Here is an 18,473-nt window from a genome sequence, read left to right on the forward strand (position 1 = left end):
TTCAGGCTGAGATTTGCAAAAAAAAAAAAAAAAATGAAATGAAAGTCAGAATGTGAGATTTCAGCGACACCTGGTGGCAGTGCAGTGGCACCACCACTACCAAAACTGACTGCTATTGAGCCTTGCAAGGACACCGCAAATGACACAAGTGAACTGGTAGAAAGGAATAATTACTGACTTTAAGTGAGACTTGTAGTGAGATACTGCAGTTATATACTGCAGTATTCAGCAGAGAAGATGCCAAAAATCCTGTCCCCATTGCCTACATGCAGCCTACTTCAAGGTAAACACAAATGGAGAAATCTCAAACAGCTGGAGTGTGTGAATTAGTGAGTGTGAACCACATATCTTAAAGGGGCATGTCTCCCTGCCACACAGAACACTTATGTACCAACAACATGCCCATTCTGTATATTGTGCACTCAAAATGTTATGGGCTCTTCCATTCATATGTTTGCCACTGTAAGCTACTTTCATTCTGGTATTAAGTGAGTTTATTATCATCTAATATCACTGGGAAGACAGTTATATTTCTCCCAAAAAGACAAAAATGGGGGATTTGTATCAACCTTACACACTTTTCTAAACGAATCATCATAAAAACCACAAGGTTGTTGATACAAAGACCTATCATTTAAAGAATTGCCTTGGAGACGCATTTATACCAGTGTGAAACTGGGCGTCACCTCCTCCTCAATAGGATTGTATAGTTTTTAGTGGGTCATCTTTCCACTAGATGGCGCTGACTGGATGATAAAAGAAGACAAGTGGTTGCATAGATGATACAGTAATGCTGTGTGTGTGTGTGCGTGCGTGTGTGTACATGTGTGAATGGATGTGTGCTATACTCTTTTCTCTGGTCTGATTACAAGCCTATTATTTTAATTATAGCTAAATACCATATGAAAACCACTTTATTACATTTGGCAAGTCCTAAAACCATTAATTAAATGTCATTTCACTCCTTGTGTGTGTGTGTGTGTGTGTGTGTGTGTGTGTGTGTGTGTGTGTGTGTGTATTTGACCCCAGTTGATATTGTCTATTGAAAACTGCAGCCTAGACCAGAATGTTAATGGTCTCCACGTAAGTGAACATGCACACATAGGAGCCATAGGAGCCCGGGCACCTGCCCAATTGCCCTGTTATGAGTAAGCCTACATAACTACGCCTGCGTCTGTGGGTCTTGTCGTCTTTTCTCATGTCGCAGGCATCTTCAGCTTGTTACCAAGAATCTTAAAGATTTAAGGGTGTTACCCGATTCACACAGGTATACAGTCCAGTTCAAGGGCATATGTGCAGGGTGCGCAAAAGCAAATGTCCACATTCAAACAGTTGGGGGAAGTCTAGAGCATATGCACAGATTAGAAATGTATCCATGATATGTACAGAGCTGAGCATAGGAACAGGGCCGTACAGTGCAGAACTTCAATGCTTCAGCACCACAGCAGTGTGTCAGACATGGTAAAGACTAATATGCAGGTACTCTAGGGCGGTGTTCCTCAACACAGTCCTCAAGGCCCACCTGTCCTGCAAGTTTTTGTTCTGGCCCTACACTTACACAAAATGTGGAGTAAGAATTTACAAGACAAAACAAGACAAAAGCAGGACTTGCAGGACAGGTGGGCTTTGAGGACTGGGTTGAGAAACACTGCAGGGTACCTGCATATTAGTCTGCACTGTAACATTTTCTGTTCACTCTTTACATCTCTGACTGAGAAGCTTTTGGCTTCTAAATGTGAAGACTTTGCTGTCTTCTTTCGTGACAATTTTTCACAAATTAGGCATAATATTGCTAAATCTAGGCCTGATATGAAACTTGCTTTCTTCCTCTCCTGATAACTGTACATCAGCTGCACACAAACGTCTCTAATGTTAACTCCAAAGAACTTGATGAGGTTGTGCAGTTGTGCAGCAGCTAGTCATCCGTCTATCTCCTGGATCCACTCCCAACAACATTTTTTATATGTTGCCAAACTTGCTGAATTGCCCATCTGATTAAGTACTGGCAATCATTAACACCTCCTTGCAATCTGGTGTTTTTCCTGGGTCTCTTAAAACTGAAATTATCAAACCACTCCTAAAGAAGAGCAATCTAAATCCATCCGTAATCAGTGTAACTACAGGCCACTATCTATTTAACCTTCCTTTTCTTGGCAAGATCCTTGAAAAGGTTGTCTAAAAGCAACTGCATAATAATTTAATCTGAAATAATGTCTATGATGACTCCCCATCTGTTTCTCATGCTAACCACAGCACAGAAACAACCCTTGTAAAGATAGTTACTGACCTTAGACTTGGTACTGATGCAAACAGGCTTTCTGTGTTAGTACTATTGGACCTGAGCACAGCCTTTGACACAGTCGATCATATTTTAATCCACAGACTTGAACACTAGCTTAGTCTATCTGGGCCAGTTCTAAATTGTCTTGGGGCAAATACACGAAATGCAGAAATTTCTCTGTTTCTCTTAGTAACTTGATAAATGTGTGATGCTCCACAAGGGTTAATTTTTGGGCTCCTGTTATTGAAACTGCACACTCCCTTTTGGTTAGGTAATATGGAACGTTTGTTATGATAATTGCTGGCACCATGCACTCAGTTCACAAATTAATATCTCACTGGTCCCTGTGGATTTGAATCCTGTTAACTTAAAGATTGACTGTAGAGAAACCTGTGAATGTCTGAAAAATGTTCTTCATCTTAACAAAGACTGAGATACTTGTTTTAGGCGTTCGGGCAGAAAGAAAGGAAATTAGTTTTTTCTGGCAGACTGAAAAAAAGAATGTACATGCTTTTATTACTAGTAGATTCGACAACTAGGCCTACAATGCCTTCTTTTCTTTGGGGAAAACATTGCAAAAGAAATTGCAGCAGGAGATATAGGCCTGTATTAGGCTATATGCAGAGGATATTTATTTTCTCTGCGTGTTATCTATTCGTGTGCCTGCTTTGCACTAGTTATAGGTGTTTTTCTTCCTTGTTATGTAGTCTACAAATACAGTTGAACTTGACATGACTTGCCTCTGCGGAGCCTGACCAACACCCTTCTAACCTGAGGCAGAGGGGAGCGGCAGAGAGGGGCGGGACCACACTGGCACCGGCTGGCCGCCTGTTAGCAGCAGAGGAGAAGGTGGTGGAGGTGGAGGTGGAGGTATTGTGTAGGCGGATGTGTGTAGCTGCCCCAGCTCCTGAGGCCTGTATCACGAAGCAAGTTCAACAAAGTCAGGGTATCTTTGAGTTAGCCGGTTTCACTAAACACTGGCGATCCTGGATAACCGGTCTCACGTAGCTGGTTATAACCCAGGATTTACCTATCCAGCTATGAGCGCGTTCACATGAAATTCAGCGGGGAAAAGGACATAGAATATAAGCGCAAAACTCTGAAAAGAAGTAATAACCTACAAATAGGCGAAAATAATAAAATAGTCTAATCAAACAATAAAAGCCATAGACGATATACCTAATTATAGGATGATATAAGCCCTAATATTTCCTGCTGACATGTTCAACACATGGGTATCGGAAAGAAATGGATAGCTACTAACATTGGGTTCTTTTCTCAAGAAGAACAAATTCTTATAATGAATAACTGTCAGCATTACGAAACATAACCGCGAAAAGTAAAAGTTGTTTCTGCTTTCAAGGCTAGAGAGGATTACTGGAGGAACTGGTACTGATGCAAAGGACACAGTGGGCATATTTTTCATTGATAAAATAATTTGTGGACACATTGAGGCTGTAAAAAGATTTTCTATTCATAAAGTCGGCCTCGTGTTCTTCGGGGCTGCGGTAATGGAATATAAAATAGCCTAACGTTACATTGAACCAAACACTCTCGGGAATCCAATTAAATAAAGTCAGCGCAAGTAATATATGCAACAGTAACTTTAATCCATTAACAATATGGTCAATTAAGTAGCCTGCCTGCTATATCTCCGATATAATAAGTTACCATGGAAATCAACGTGATTCTACTGGTCTGTAAAACCCTGCGAACAACACTTCTTACTGTCTGTTAATTCAAAAATAGCCTAACAGTTTTCAGTTTTTTATTGTGATTTTCATTTGTATATTTGTCCATATCTGGATCCTGTAGGAATGGTGACTCCCTGTTTCCAGAGAGCTGATTGGTCAGAAGGCGGGCCTTTCATACGTTTTGATCCGACACCCTGAAGCCGTGCAGCATAAGTTACCATGGTGATCTACCCCGGTTAAAAGTGAACCACTTCGTGAGACCGAAAAGCCAGGGTTAAACCCAAAGTTAGCTCGCTAACCCACTAATCTCGCTTCGTGATAAAGGCCTCTGGTCAAACCTGTTGAAAAGTTGTGTTAACTCGTCGGCTCTCTCCCGGTCCGCTCCACCAGGTACCTTGGCTGTTTGTGATCTTCAAGGTAAACCCATTTAAACTCAGTTTATCGACAGTTTTACTGGTGAAATAGATTGATTGGCCTACACCTTATACCATTCCAGTCAGTAGCCATGTGATACTGTCTCTTTAAGAAGGCAGGGAGTTGATGTAATGAGACGTCACGCGCGTGGTGTCTGAAAGTGGTCCTGACCGGGAACAACCACTGCACGTTCACTTGGGTTAACTACAAACTTCTAAACATTTCAGGTTAGTAAATTACATTGCTCCTAAACTACATAAGAGGGAAAAATAAGTAATAACAAAGGCCTTAGTTAAACAATATGTAATCGGTCCATTCATTAACTTATGTTACTATATTTTCCATTCATTCTCAAATGTCATGCTAACGCTGTCGGCTAGTTAGCTTTGGCTAGCTAGCTCATGACGTTAATGTTATGGACTTTAACATAGCTAACGTTAGCTAACATTTGCTACCTGATAACATATCAGGTATTTAGTGAACTTAGCAGGGTGCATGTCCGCTGCATTAGTTAGTAACCCACTGAACTTCTGTCAGCTCAACCTGTGGTCAAGATTTCCATTTATTTTCAAGCTTAGCTTAACTAGCTAACCTAGCTATGCAACGGTAGCTAAGAGACATGCGTACCGCTAATGTTGGTTCACGCTGCTTATTTTGAACTAGCGTGTAAATGTTAACACTGACACCACTGTCGACGCATGTCCTTCCGAAAAGTTAGTTCGCTAACGTTAGCAAATACACAAAATAATTATGTTAACTTTGGGTGTATGGTTAGCTGACTGTTTCTGAGAAGCCTAGCTGCCGATTTTACGGTAGCAGAATGATTAGCTAGGTTGGTGTTAGTTTCCTTTTTGTTTCGTGAACGTTAACTTGCATACCAGAGCAGAAGCACAGCTGTACAGTGGAGATAGTGACACTGCGCCAGTCATTGAAATAAGTCCTTGACAGCTGTTTTGGTCCAGCAGCTCCTGGCTAATGTTAGCCTAGATATTCTCAGGCTGAGCATGAAGTTTTGTCAGGATAGATTGCTTGTGATTCATGGGTCCACTGGCTTTGTTGTTATCAACCCTGTGTGTTGATATGGCTTACACTGGGTTTTTGGTGAAGTTATACCCATGCTCGTTGTTGGCTGTGGCTAGGTTGATAATGAAATCGCTTTTATCCAAAGACTCGTGTACTGCTAATCTGTATTGGCCTATATGTTCAGTGGTGTTCAAGTAGCCCTTGGCATCAAGTGCTGTTGCCCTCTAATACTTTCATTGTTTTCATATTCACAGCTATCATTGAATTCGTGGATGGTGTTTGGTGTTGCCCATTACGCACTGTCCTAAGCAGGCTATTGTAATGATGCATATTGCATAGTGTCAAATCAGATGACTCAAAGGGACAAAACAATATCTTAAAAATGCACCATTCATTTTGGTGGTGTATATGGGGGTAAATCACTAGGCAGTGTACACAGTGGGATTACAATATTGTGATGACTAACTAAGCAGCCCCACCTGGTGGCGAAACCACACCACTGTTAACAGCTGGTAGCAAACAAAAATATTTGTTAATGATAAAAGTTCTAAATATCTAGTTTTAAATATCTGAACCAGCCTCAGTGACTTTATTCCATGGTAGGATATTCAAATCTCACACACAGTCTACTCTTATGTTTTGCCCAAAGTCTGTTGCTGTCATGCCTGCTAAAAAGACCGCCAGCAAGAGGAAGTCTGAGAGTAAAGTGGAAGATGATAAAGACCCAAAGAAATTGAAAGGTAAGGTTGTACATTTGACCCCAGGAATGAAAAGTAAAGTAGTCATTAGGTCTATTTTGAGCTTGTTTGGTATCTCCGTAAAAACATGTTCGTCCTCATTAGATTTGCCATTGCTTAGATTAAATTAAATCAATTTGGCATGCTCTCCAGTTCTTTTTTTATTTGTGTGCCAGTGTCCCACAGGAGTCATGGGAAGGAGGCGGGTCAGGTTCTTGTGCTGGGCCAGGGTGATGTTGGACAGCTGGGTCTAGGAGAGGACATCATCGAGAGGAAGAAGCCGGCCCTGGTGACCCTACCGGAAGGCATTGTGCAAGTGATAGCTGGAGGCATGCACACCGTCTGCCTCAGCGACACTGGCAGTGTAAGTGATCATCAGCCATATTTCTTTTAAATAGAAAATGCTGTTACTACTTCCATGCCACCGTTGTGGGCACTGGGTAGAGAGGTTCCCAGATAAACTGTACTTCCCCTTTGTAGGTCTACACATTTGGCTGCAACGACGAGGGTGCCCTTGGTCGGGACACATCAGGGGAGTGCTCCGAGATGGTTCCAGGGAAGGTGGTGCTGGAGTCGAAGGTGGTTCAGGTGTCTGCTGGGGACAGCCACACAGCTGCACTCACAGATGACGGGACAGTGTACCTCTGGGGCTCCTTCAGGGTTAGTTAACTGCTGTTGCAACCAGCTAGGCCTGTGCTCTCAAGTGTGTGTGTGTGTGTGTGTGTGTGTGAGAGAGAGATTCTCCTTCCCCCTGCAACTATTGCCCTAAGTTGTTGCTGTTAATATGAATGTGCTCTTAGCCATCGTGCCTACTTAACTAGTGATTTCTGTACAGGGCACTAACTTTTTTACTTAGTACTGTTGCTCCCAACATCCAAAACCTAGGAGCACCAGCAAAACAAAAATTTAACAAACGTCTTGTTTGTTTGTGAAAATAGTCAATGCTTTAAAACCATTGCAATTTTTTATTCTGGATATACTTTCTATCCACATTTGGAAAGTAGAAACACATAAAAACAATAATTATTTGCATAGAATTTTCGAACAATAACACATACTACTACTACTACTACTGATGATGATGATGACGCTATACACATCACATTTGGTTCAATCCCCCGGACCGGCAGGATAAATCTGGGTGGGGAAAGTGAAAAGCAGCGCTTGCCCCTCCCTCATTACCACCACTGAGGTGCCCTTGAGCAAGGCCCTTAACCCCAACCGCTCCAGTGGAGCTGCTCAGTGGCAGCAGATCAGACTGTGGTTGTACTGGTCAGCTTCCAGGTGTGAATGTGTGTGAATGTGATCAGGGCGTTCCTGAAAAAGAGAGCATTGCTCTCAGTGAAACTCCCCCTGAATAAAAAAATAAATAAATAAAAAAATACTCTCTAAACGTCACATCTCAAATCGGTTATCATAGAAAATCCAGACTGTTGGATTTTTAAATCTTAAAACAATCGAATCAAACTGGTCAGTAGGGTAATGCTATCCATGAGTGGTATGGCACTCATGGTCACCTTATGTCTGACTATTGTGCAATTTTACACATCTCTGACAACTTAAGTGTCAAGTTACTGTCTAGGACACACTATTACAAATACATTTGTGCAGTTTGGAGCATAGAAACATAAGTTTTACTTCTGAGTTCATAACAAGCCAGCTGATAGGAGTCAGTTATCATCTGATCGACAGCCAGTGCTTGTGGAAAACACGGTCTCTTGTTAGAGGTTAATTAAAATTAAAAAAACAACTTTGATATAAATAAATTCAAGTTGGTGTTTGGCTGTAACAGAGGGGTTGCCGTGCTTGCTTTAATGAAGTTATTCCAAAAAGTTGCACCAAGATAATTATTTGTAGGCACACCAATGTGCCCAAATTTAATTTTCAGGTCACACAAATTTGGACATTTGTAAACAAAATGGTTGTACTAGAGCCCTGCTGTATGTTTTCAGAATCCCAAAACATGAGGCTTTCATATCTTCTACAGCTTGAAGATTTACATATTGCTCTCTGTTTTTGTACATTAGGATAACAATGGTGTTATTGGTCTTCTGGAGGCCATGAAAAAGTGCACCCTTCCAGTCAAAGTCCCCATGACAGAACCTGTTTTGAAAATTTCATCAGGTAAGAGATGATCCCGCACGACGGCTCATGTATTACTTTGTACTTTGTACTAATTTGTTGCGCTGTTTATGTCTCATGCTCATGAATGCTTTGCCAGGCAACGACCACCTTGCAATGGTGACGCTGGAAGGAAATCTCTACACATCAGGCACTGGAGAGCAGGGGCAGCTGGGAAGGGTGGCTGAGCGGTTTGCCAGCGGAGGAGGCAGGAGAGGCCTTTGTAAGTAACTTTACAGCCCAAATACCTCAACTCATGAAGCAATAATGGAGCAGAAGATTTGACATGAACATTACCCTCTGATTGATGATAGCATTATCAATAGATAATTTCTTCATGTCTAATAATAGTAATTTATAATACTGTGGCTGACTGTGTGTCCACTTTGATTTCAGCCCGGTTGCTGACACCCCAGGTGGTAAAAGTCAAAGGCAAGGTTCACTTTGTAGACGCCTTCTGTGGAGCATACTTTACCTTTGCTGTGTCAAAGGAAGGCTATGTGTACGGATTTGGCCTGTCCAACTATCACCAGCTTGGTTAGTATGACACACTAGTGTTCCCGTCCTCTTCAATATATATTGTGTATTTTGATAGTACTAATGGAAGTGTTTTGTATTGGCTTTTATTTACCTGTAACGAATGCTTATAATGTTTGCATTTCTTTTAGCTTTGAGTTATTTGTTACACGCACATTTTTCTGTCCTGAGCTCACTGTAGCATACATTAGCAGGTTATTTTTTGCCTCTGTGTCCTTCCAACCTCTTTTTCAATCTTTCCAGGGACTAAAGGCATCAACATATGTTTTCTCCCAGTGAAACTGACGTGTTTCAAGAACTCTACAACCTCCTGGGTTGAATTCTCAGGAGGACAGCACCACACAGTCTGCCTTGATGCGGAAGGTAACATGTAGCCAACAGATGGCATTGCCGAGCCATATCTAATCCAGATTCAGACTATGATCCTACCTGGATAGAATTCAAGAGCCACACAAAGTCTGATCAGCCTACTTGTAACATCAGCTATATCGGTACTTTTGATGCACTACTACAAGTTTCTAATAGTCGGACTGTATCAGTCGAGTCTTGACCTCTTGTCTGGTCTCACGACTGCATCTTGAAAGTCTTTTGACTCTGACCTTACCTGGGTTAAATTTGGTCAAATCATATTTTATCTATGCAGCATATTTCATACAACACTGTAACCCAGAGAGCTTTACAAATAGTTAAAAATAGTTGGAAAAAGAAAGCCAATACAAGAAACATGCCAACTAACATCATAAAGGGACACAAGAACAGGAGAGGTAATGTTTAAAAAGTTTTTAAACACAGACTATATAGAAACTCGAATAAAAAACAGCACTAAAAAGTGTTTGTTTTGGGGGGTTTTTCCTCTTAAAACTCTGTGGCAAATTAGTATATCGGAGATCAGCTGGGAGGCTGTTCCAAAGGTGGGGGGGGCATAAAAGCGAAACGCTGCCTCCCCTGCCATTTTGGTTGTCACTGTAGGGAGAGTTAAAAGGCCCACACCAGATGATCTGAGGCATCTATTGGGCTCATATGGAACAAGGATATTATTTTTATTGTCTCGGGTCTATTTTTCATCGTCTCTCTTGTTCTTGAGACCAACCCAAATAATCTCAAACAATTATATTAAAATCATACAACATGCAGATTTCTCGCTGCATATTGTGCTATATTCTGCTGGAAAACCTTTGACTTGGGCTCAACTAGGCCTGGTCTTGTTTTGTCTTAGACTGGACTCAGGTGGTCTTGTCTGTTGCCTTGTCTAATAATTGAAAACAATAGATCAGTCCCTGTTCTCCTGTCTTGTAGGACAAGTATATAGCCTGGGCAGAGCGGAGTATGGTCGTCTCGGTTTAGGCCAAGGAGCTGAGGAGAAGAGCGAGCCCACGCCTGTGACAGGGATGGAGCCAGCCAGTAGAGTGACATGTGGGGCGTCTGTCAGCTATGCTGTCACTAGAGAGGGTGAGAAAGAAAGCTAATGGACCACAGTAGTGGATTTAAATATTACCAATACACCACATAGTGCACAGTCTGATGTAAATATATTTTGTGTAATGGTAGCTGTTATTAATCTATTGTGTTTCCAAACTGTGCGTCAGCCATGTTTGTCAGAGTTTGTGATCTTAGCTAATTGGAAATGAAAGTATGTTCATTCCACTAATTCCTGGCTGTACTCCAGGATCTGTGTATGCCTGGGGAATGGGCACCAACCTCCAGCTTGGCACAGGTGAGGATGACGAGTGGAGCCCCGTCAAGATGACGGGCAAGCAGCTGGAGAACCGCGCAGTAGTAATGGCTTCCAGTGGAGGGCAGCACACAGTCCTTTTGGTCAAAGACAAACAGGAGAGTTGATGTCTCCCTCGGGCAGAGCGTGATGGGTGACCTTTTGATCTGTTGCAAGTGGGGCTTGTTAAGATGCCTAAATGTGGGGACGGGGTTAAGCCAAATGTGACTTCCTGTGCTGAGCCAAGAGAGCGAGAGGTGCAGGGCAGAGGGGAGAGGTGAGATTTGGCCCCATTTATGAGAGCTCTCCTCTCGGTATGGAGAAACATTTCCTTGGGTGTTTTCTGTAGATCATGGCAAACAAGAGGCTATTTTTTAAATCTAGTTTTTCATTTTTGTTCAGTGTTCTTTTCAATAAAATCATTAGTATGATTGTAAGATGGTATGTGTGATGTTTGTGAATGTTTGATTGTGCTTGTATGCATGTAAGTAAGGGAAATGAGCGGGCAAGCCTTTTAATGACATCCCAACAGTTACAACTTTTTTTAACGCTTTTATTTTCTTTGAAGCAATAATTCCACTTTGGCACTCGTTTAGAAACATAAACTCAAGGACCTTTCAGCCCAGTTTAGTCTGAATCTGTGAGACTACTGTTAATTTTACCTGTAGCACACAAAATTGCTGTTATTATTTGGACATTTAAGTAACAACTCATACTGTATCATACATTTTCTTGCTTTTCTTCCTGTCTGAAAATAAATATTAAAATTTTACATTTTCAAGTCTTTTCTTATGCTGTGCAGTAATCCCAGTCATGTTGACACAGTGCTAAGTCTAACAATAGCATCTCTGTTAAAGGGGAAAAACCACGCTGAAGCAGAATTTACATGTTATTCTAATGAAGTTTGACAGTTCAGGCTTCATCTGGAAGACTTCTTTGTTTTCATAAATGATAGAAACAACAAAGACACACTCTTTTTTTCATCCAGTGAGAAGTCTTGCAGCTGCTCCACTGTAATTGAATGGAAGGAAAAAAAATTGGGAACACAGTGACCATACCCAGTGTTGAGGATGTGGGCACATTTTGTAGTTCATGCCTTTTCTACTGTAACAAAATGACTTGTTAAAATGTTAAATCCCAAGCAGAGGGCACTCATTAATTCTTAGTAAATTAAAGTTATGTCTCTTGCTTACAGTATAACAGATGAGGGTCTTCACATTGTTGGAGAGATGTTCATGTTTGATCATAATTATGAATTCTGTTTATTTTGTCTTAAGGAAGTATTCAATGCTATCCTTACAATCAAAGTGGTTGGTTTAGTTCACATAAGCCTGTACGTAATATATGCACTTGCTTAGGTTGGTAGTACCCTTGCATTTTTTTGCATTTTTTATTACAATTTTAATTTGCTTATCCCAGTATTAGGCAGTAACATCAGCCCTCCAGCCCTCTCACTCCTTGCCATTTTTAAGAGGGGGGGAGGGGGTTAAAATCCAAGTCTGCTTGTCTAACTGTGAGGCCACTGCTGCTCAACAGTTGCACCCTAATTACTGCATGTCTATTATGCATGCAAACAACACATTCCACATAGAGAGCCACGAGTGTAACTGAAAAACACTTAGGAATGCAAATGATGACACTAGTGTATACATCAAAGCTACATGCTTTTGTGTTAAATCTGGAGTGAAAGGTATTGGGCCCTTGGTCGTCTCGTCTTGCTTTCATCTGACCGAAAGGACCCGTGATGAAGTATAAGGGATGGGCCATATGAAAAGCCCTTGTGGCACTGTGTTCTCCGAAGGCTTTGAAATGCTAAAGTTGCTTTCATAAGCAGTTAATTGACCAGCGTGAGCCTCTCTTCTTGTGTTTGTTGTGCATAGCTGTTTGTTCTGTGACAAAGAAACATGTCAGGAATAAATTTGATTGTCAGCACCGTTCACTGCTGCTCACTTGTGGTTATGCAGGGTTTGATTGTGCATGTAAGCATCTTTCAAATCTATCAAGTGACTGGAAGGAAAATTGTCATTCGATTGTTTTATATTTTCGACAGTTTCCAGGGCCGCTGTTCTGCCACTTGGTTGCTAACTCTCTCTCTCTTGTATAAAGCATGTATTGTATTTGAAATGGATATTTAAAAAAGGTGAAGTTGTCTTAATCACACCTGGCAAGTTCTCTGGTTCAGCCTCTACAAAACTAAATCCTACAAATGTTTTTCAGAAAGGTCACTAAAGTATCGGTCTGATGCAAAGGACATAAAGGTGCTAAGACTTTTATGTTGTTGCAATAAAAGCAGGCACATCAAATTTAGATTATATAAAAGTTCTAATTATGTTTAAAGGGATTGTTATGGTCTCAAGTACAGACTTACCGCAGTATGTTACCCGTACTATTTCATTTGAATAATTTCTTACACTTTCTATTCTGCTGTGATGTGAAGAAAACCAATTACAGCCTGTCTTGATAGTGGCGCAATAATTAAAAAAATTAATTAGACATGGTCTACACATTGCATTCTGAGGTGTGATTGCACTGTTGAATACTCAATATTTTTTCTCTCAACCACTGAATTTTATTTATTGCCTAAATACAACACTTTACAGCCTGTTGATTAATGGGTTAGATTTTTAGGTTGCAAATGATTATTTCTACCCTGAACTGTATGTGATGGCTCAATTAATATGCCCTTATAATAATGTCAAACACCAGGCTGAGTCAATTTTCAATCACATTGATTATGCATGTTATGTGGGGGGAATAATGAAACTGATTGTTGCTATGTTTAAATGTGACCTTTATCCACCCACCCACCACCCATTATTTTTCTTCTCACCCACAGAGCCAAAATCTCAAAGTCAAGCCTTGTTAGGTGTGGGCAGTGTTACTGTGGACCTGTCTGGACCACATTAAACCTCTAAAACCTCTTCAAATGTAGTTCTTGTATCCCTGCTCTTTGGTTCTGCACCTTCCATACTTCATGAATTCCCCAAAAATGCAGTCCAAAAACTAAATGCTTTTATGGTTATCTGTAAATAACAGGCTCACTGCGCTGACTATATTAGATAAGCAAGACTGATTTAAGCTTGCAGTTTAAACTGTTGGAGGTTAAGAAGTCTAGATTTGCATATCTTAATCATCTTTAAACAGCCTCTCAGATGGGGGAGCATTCAGAATTGAGACGGATAACGTTCTAAAACCGAGTAACCTCATACATTTCCAATGGAAGAGAGATATTGTTATACAGATATGCAGTAATGACACTCAGTGATTAATTCCTTTCACTCATAGAAAATATACAGAGATTTTTTATTCATATGGGTTCTAATCCCCCCTCTCCTTAAACTAATCACAGAGGAGACAGAGGAGTCTCAGGCACCTGGAGCAGCACACACTCACTCTAATAAAGGAGGGAGCAAAATTAATCACAGCAAATTGGCTGCTCCACTCAGAGCTTTACATAAGGCTTTCATAACCTTTGCATGAGATTTCCCAAACCCTTCGTAATGGGTTTACATTGCACATTCATTGCGGGCTCGTGACATGCTTCACAACACATTCATAAATAACGGCTACATGCTATGAACATTATAACCGTGCTATTTAATTTAGGAAAGTGTTGCTCAGAATTTTGCTCTGCCTTGATTGGGTTGTGGTGGCCCTTGAATCATCCCTGCTGCTTTGTTAATTAACTTGTCATTTAGAATTGTGCTGAGTGCCGTTCCCCCCAATATGCCATAATCAAGACATCCAAAGTTTTGTGATGCTTTGAATGCTTCGGGGAGGTTTTACTGTGGCTTTGTTTTCATTAAGTGGCCCGTCGAGGTGGGAACTTGTGGAATATGGCTCAGCAAGCTGCTGCCATCCATGTCTCTCTCTCTCTCTCTCTCTCTCTCTCTTTCTCTCTCTCTCTCTCTCTCTCTGACTGTCTCTCTCTCTCTCTCTCTGTCTCTCTCTCTCTCTCTCTCCCTCTGTCTGTCTCTCTCTTTTTCTTTCTCTCTCTCTGTCTCTCTCTCTCACACAGACACACACACACACAAAACAACAGTCACTTTGGATCACATTCTATTTAAATGTAAATGTGTATGTATATGTTTGTGTGTGTGTGTGTGAGAGAGAGAGAGAGAGAAATATGGATAGAGAGCATATAGTCTCTCACACTGTTTATACATTCAACCCACTCGTCTACATATAACTCTAAAAACACTTATAAAACACTTAACGTCCCATTGTCATCTTCTATTTTGAAATGGTTATGTGTGTGTGTGTGCGCGCGTGTGTGTGTGTGACAGAAAGAGGGCGAATGAGAGAGAGAGAGAGCATATATTCAACCCACTCATCCAACATATAACTCATAAAACACTTAGAAGACATCCCCTTGTTTAATGGATTGCATTTTTCAGTTGCAAATGATCATAGAGACTCAAAACACAAAACTATTTCATCATCCATCACATCCAGGAGGCACTGTGCTGTACCTTAAGAGTATACTCCAAACCCCTCAGGACAAGTGTATCTATGAGAGACAACATACCTTGAAACTAGGACAATGTTCAAAATTCACGTTACACTCTGTGACACTTCCTGTATTCTTGCTGTATTTTGACTGCTAGCAGTGAGCTGAGAGTTTTGAGATAAAGCAAAAAGCATCTAACTGGTAGCAAGCACTGTTGTAACTGCTTAAAAAAAATAAAGCTCCTGGCTGTTACTAATGGCAGATGAGCTAGAGAAACAACAACAGTGTGAAGTACTCACCTGTTGCCATGGTATAGTAGATGTTGTTTGGTTTTGGCCTTTTGAAAGCCCTGCGGACTAATAAGAGAAGAGTTTACACTGAGCAAACATGCATTTGTGTGAGCGTGTGCACAGGAAACCAAATAGGGCATTATTTGGAAATGAATAACCTTCCACAGCAGTGCATCTCTCTTGCTCTTAAGCTGCTGGTGCTCCATCGCCTGCGGACCGTGGCTGTAATTACTGAAGATTGCCTTGATAGATTGGACTCCCTCGTCCAGCGGGCTGAAGGCTTCTTGTGCGGCTGCGAGCCCCACAGAGGAGGACCAACAGCTGTGCAGGGGCTCGTAAGAGAGGCCAAGCTCTTGAATGCATGTTCACAGATCTGTTATGTTCACCAGATGTCAACAGGCGTCAAGCCCCAATCGTGCAGCACCATGGTGTGTGCGTGACTCATCCCCTTAACAGACTTTTCCTGGTATGTACCTGATATCCACGTCAGAGCGCCAATAATCCTGTGCTAATTATTGGCAGAGCCCTACCTAAACTGCAATGATAATCTCTCATGGAGGGCAGCTGAATTGAAAAACAGAGTATCACTCTTCTGAGAGATTTGGTAGATATAAAGGGATGGATACGCTGGATCCTGTGAAGGAAGCGGGTTTGCCAGCCCTGCCTCTTATGACTTACTGGGAGCCTCTCAGCTGGCAGATGGCACCCGGTTTGAATCCCTCTCTCGGCTCCACTGGCAGCTCCCAAACATCCAGTCAGGCTGCCACAGAGCTTTTTGCACTTCTGGCATTATGTAAACACCTCAGTCGAGTGCGAGGTCTGATGATCCGTCTTGTGGCAGGATTCCATCGCTGAAAGCTGTACGCCAAAGTGCATTACCAGAATCTCTGCATATCTAATCATTATAGCAAAAATTGATTCCATTTGGGTCTAAGTGGGTTTTTCCATCTTTGGTTTCTCATTATATGGTTTTTGACTCAGCACTGCCAGGTTTTTCCGCTGTCAGCCAAGATCCAACGCCTTTGTGTGTGAAAAACAGATGAAAAGCCTTGCTGCTGTAGGTGGCTATTGTGGAGGAGCCAAAATGTTTGTTACACTGACACCCACTGAGGTTTTTTATGTAGTGGCTCAAGGATAAATAGCCCAAGATTTACTCGGGTTTGATATTGTTGCACTGGACAAGGTCAAGTCATACATCTATCCAAGCTGCCAAGCAAGATGATTGTGTCGTCCCAGGCCTAGCAACAAATCTGTCTCCACAGTGAACGGCACATTTAATGGCATAGTTCACTCCACAGGTCCCTTCATAAAGTCTCCCTTACAGCCTCATGAGCAGAAGTCAAATAAAAAAAAACTGTCCAGATGAAACATAGAATGAAAAAAAATCTTTCTCCAAAAATACAGTATGCTTGGAGCTTTTGAGGCCGGCAAGGGACTACTAGCATTGCAATATTCAAAGCTGTTATGAATACTTCAGCAAGATTCATTCCCTCTCTCTCTCTCTCTCTCTCCCTCTCTTGTTCCCTTTCTTTCTCTTTATACCTCTCTCTCTCTCCTCCCTCTTCCTCTCTCTCTCTCTGTCTCTGTTAATTTGCCTGAATACATGGGCTGGCAGTTGGGTCAAAAGATCTTAGACTATCTGCTTAGAATCACACAGAAAAGAGTGCTATTTCTACAGAAGCAAAAGTCATAATGCATAATACATTTGAGTTTTCAGTACTGGCGATCTCACCAATCTGTTGAATGAAGCACATTGGATTTCACAGTTTGAAAGGGCCATGGTCAATGGTCAGGAGTCAACTCGTGGCATCTGTCTTAAATTATTAATTTTGTTGCTCTTCCGCTTGCCGTTCACACAGTGAGCATCAAGACAGAGCCATCTATATTTCATAGGAAACATATAGGAGATGCTCTGCTTTGTAGCGCAGAGGAAATCTTCAGCCCACAGCCCATCTCCCCCAGCATGAATGCCGCTGATTGTCTGGTCTGCCGCTTTGCTTGATGAGCACTGTAGGCACTATGGTGAATGCTGGGCTGTCTTGTCAAGGAGCCACTGAGAGATTGTGGTGCATTATCATACGTTTGGATTGAGTAACATCCCCTATTTCGATCTAAAATGCCCTTCAAAACTCGGCTGTTTGAGTGGTATTTTTCCACATCCACAACAGCCTGGGGGAGAGGAGGCATGTGGGGGATTGATGAACTGTAACCCATGTCTCAGGCCAACTCTCTGAGACACCGTAGGTCTATTAGTCTAATTAGATGACACTTCAGCAGCAGAGCATGATTTCAGCTTTTTTATGTGTGCAAGAAATTAAATGACAGATCTTGGGGATTTTCAGCAGGCAGCCGGCTGATTTGAGGCTCATTGGGGAGATTGTGGATTTAACATAGCTTACTGTGATGAAAAATACAAACAAGTGATCTCATTTTCTCTGAGAACATAATGTGTTAATTAACAATATGCTGTCCACTATCATATCAACCACTTACACATGTAACTCCCACGTTCCATGAGGCCTCGCTGGTATTTATAGTAGATATGTCTGTTACAAGTGTTTACTTTACATCTGTAATAATGACCACAGAAAACAAAAATATTGGACTAAAACTGAAAGATATGTACAGCTATATTTTGACCTAAAAGCACTTACGAGATACAAGTTATGCTATTTATTATGACAGTTGTATTCATGTTCTCAAAAGACAAAAGCATTTATTACAGCTATACAGTAAAGTATATATCTACTGAATCACAAAATGTGAGAAATATTAAAGATCAAGCACTTATTTTCTACAAAACAATTCACTTTCTGCCAAAAGGACTGAACATAATACTGAATAAGGCATTACGGTACGTAATTTCATTCAGTTGCAAATATTGTAGACCACACTTCTCAGAAAAATATCTGTAAATGCTGCTTTTACAGTAATGGTTAAAACGTTTGGGATAGTCCAGACAGGAGACAGCAATAATAAAGTTATGTAGATAGAATATTTTACACAACATTTATAGCACTTTGTGTAAATACATAGTAATATAGCATTTGAATTTAATAATTGTTTACAAGTGAAGCTTAATGGTATAGAAGTTTAACAGCACATAGGAACAAAAATAAGTCACTTTATCACTTAACATATTTGCCAAAGATTCAGTTGTTACAGAACAATAACACATTTTTACAGTTGAAATAAATGCCTTGCCAAATGAAAGA

The 18,473-nt window shown here is 41.1% G+C and overlaps 1 protein-coding gene across 2 annotated transcripts; it reads left to right on the forward strand.

Moving 5' to 3' along the window:
* Nucleotides 1-4,557: 4,557 nt before the first annotated feature.
* rcc1 (regulator of chromosome condensation 1) lies at nucleotides 4,558-11,290 on the forward strand. 2 transcript variants are annotated; one of them, XM_078287387.1, is made up of 10 exons: nucleotides 4,558-4,616; nucleotides 6,062-6,152; nucleotides 6,326-6,513; nucleotides 6,630-6,809; nucleotides 8,177-8,273; nucleotides 8,371-8,493; nucleotides 8,667-8,807; nucleotides 9,051-9,170; nucleotides 10,104-10,256; nucleotides 10,474-11,290. In XM_078287387.1, exons 2-10 carry the CDS (start codon nucleotides 6,074-6,076, stop codon nucleotides 10,644-10,646), a joined length of 1,254 nt encoding a protein of 417 aa, XP_078143513.1. In that variant the 5' UTR covers nucleotides 4,558-4,616; nucleotides 6,062-6,073; the 3' UTR covers nucleotides 10,647-11,290. The 2 variants fall into 2 exon arrangements, with proteins under 2 accessions (XP_078143513.1, XP_071757739.1); XM_071901638.2 differs by lacking the exon at nucleotides 4,558-4,616 and having other exon boundaries at nucleotides 6,056-6,152.
* Nucleotides 11,291-18,473: the final 7,183 nt, after the last annotated feature.

Source organism: Centroberyx gerrardi, chromosome 12 (genome assembly GCF_048128805.1).
Source record: "Centroberyx gerrardi isolate f3 chromosome 12, fCenGer3.hap1.cur.20231027, whole genome shotgun sequence".
In the NCBI taxonomy this organism is placed as follows: Eukaryota; Metazoa; Chordata; class Actinopteri; order Beryciformes; family Berycidae; genus Centroberyx; species Centroberyx gerrardi.

What these genes read in the sequence shown, in the direction of transcription:
- rcc1 (XM_078287387.1), top strand. Translation starts at nt 6,074, where the DNA reads ATGCCTGCTAAAAAGACCGCCAGCAAGAGGAAGTCTGAGAGTAAAGTG. An exon ending in AGACCCAAAGAAATTGAAAG is followed by an intron (nt 6,153 to 6,325) that starts GTAAGGTTGTAC and finishes TTTGTGTGCCAG; the next exon opens with TGTCCCACAGGAGTCATGGG. An exon ending in TGTTTTGAAAATTTCATCAG is followed by an intron (nt 8,274 to 8,370) that starts GTAAGAGATGAT and finishes ATGCTTTGCCAG; the next exon opens with GCAACGACCACCTTGCAATG.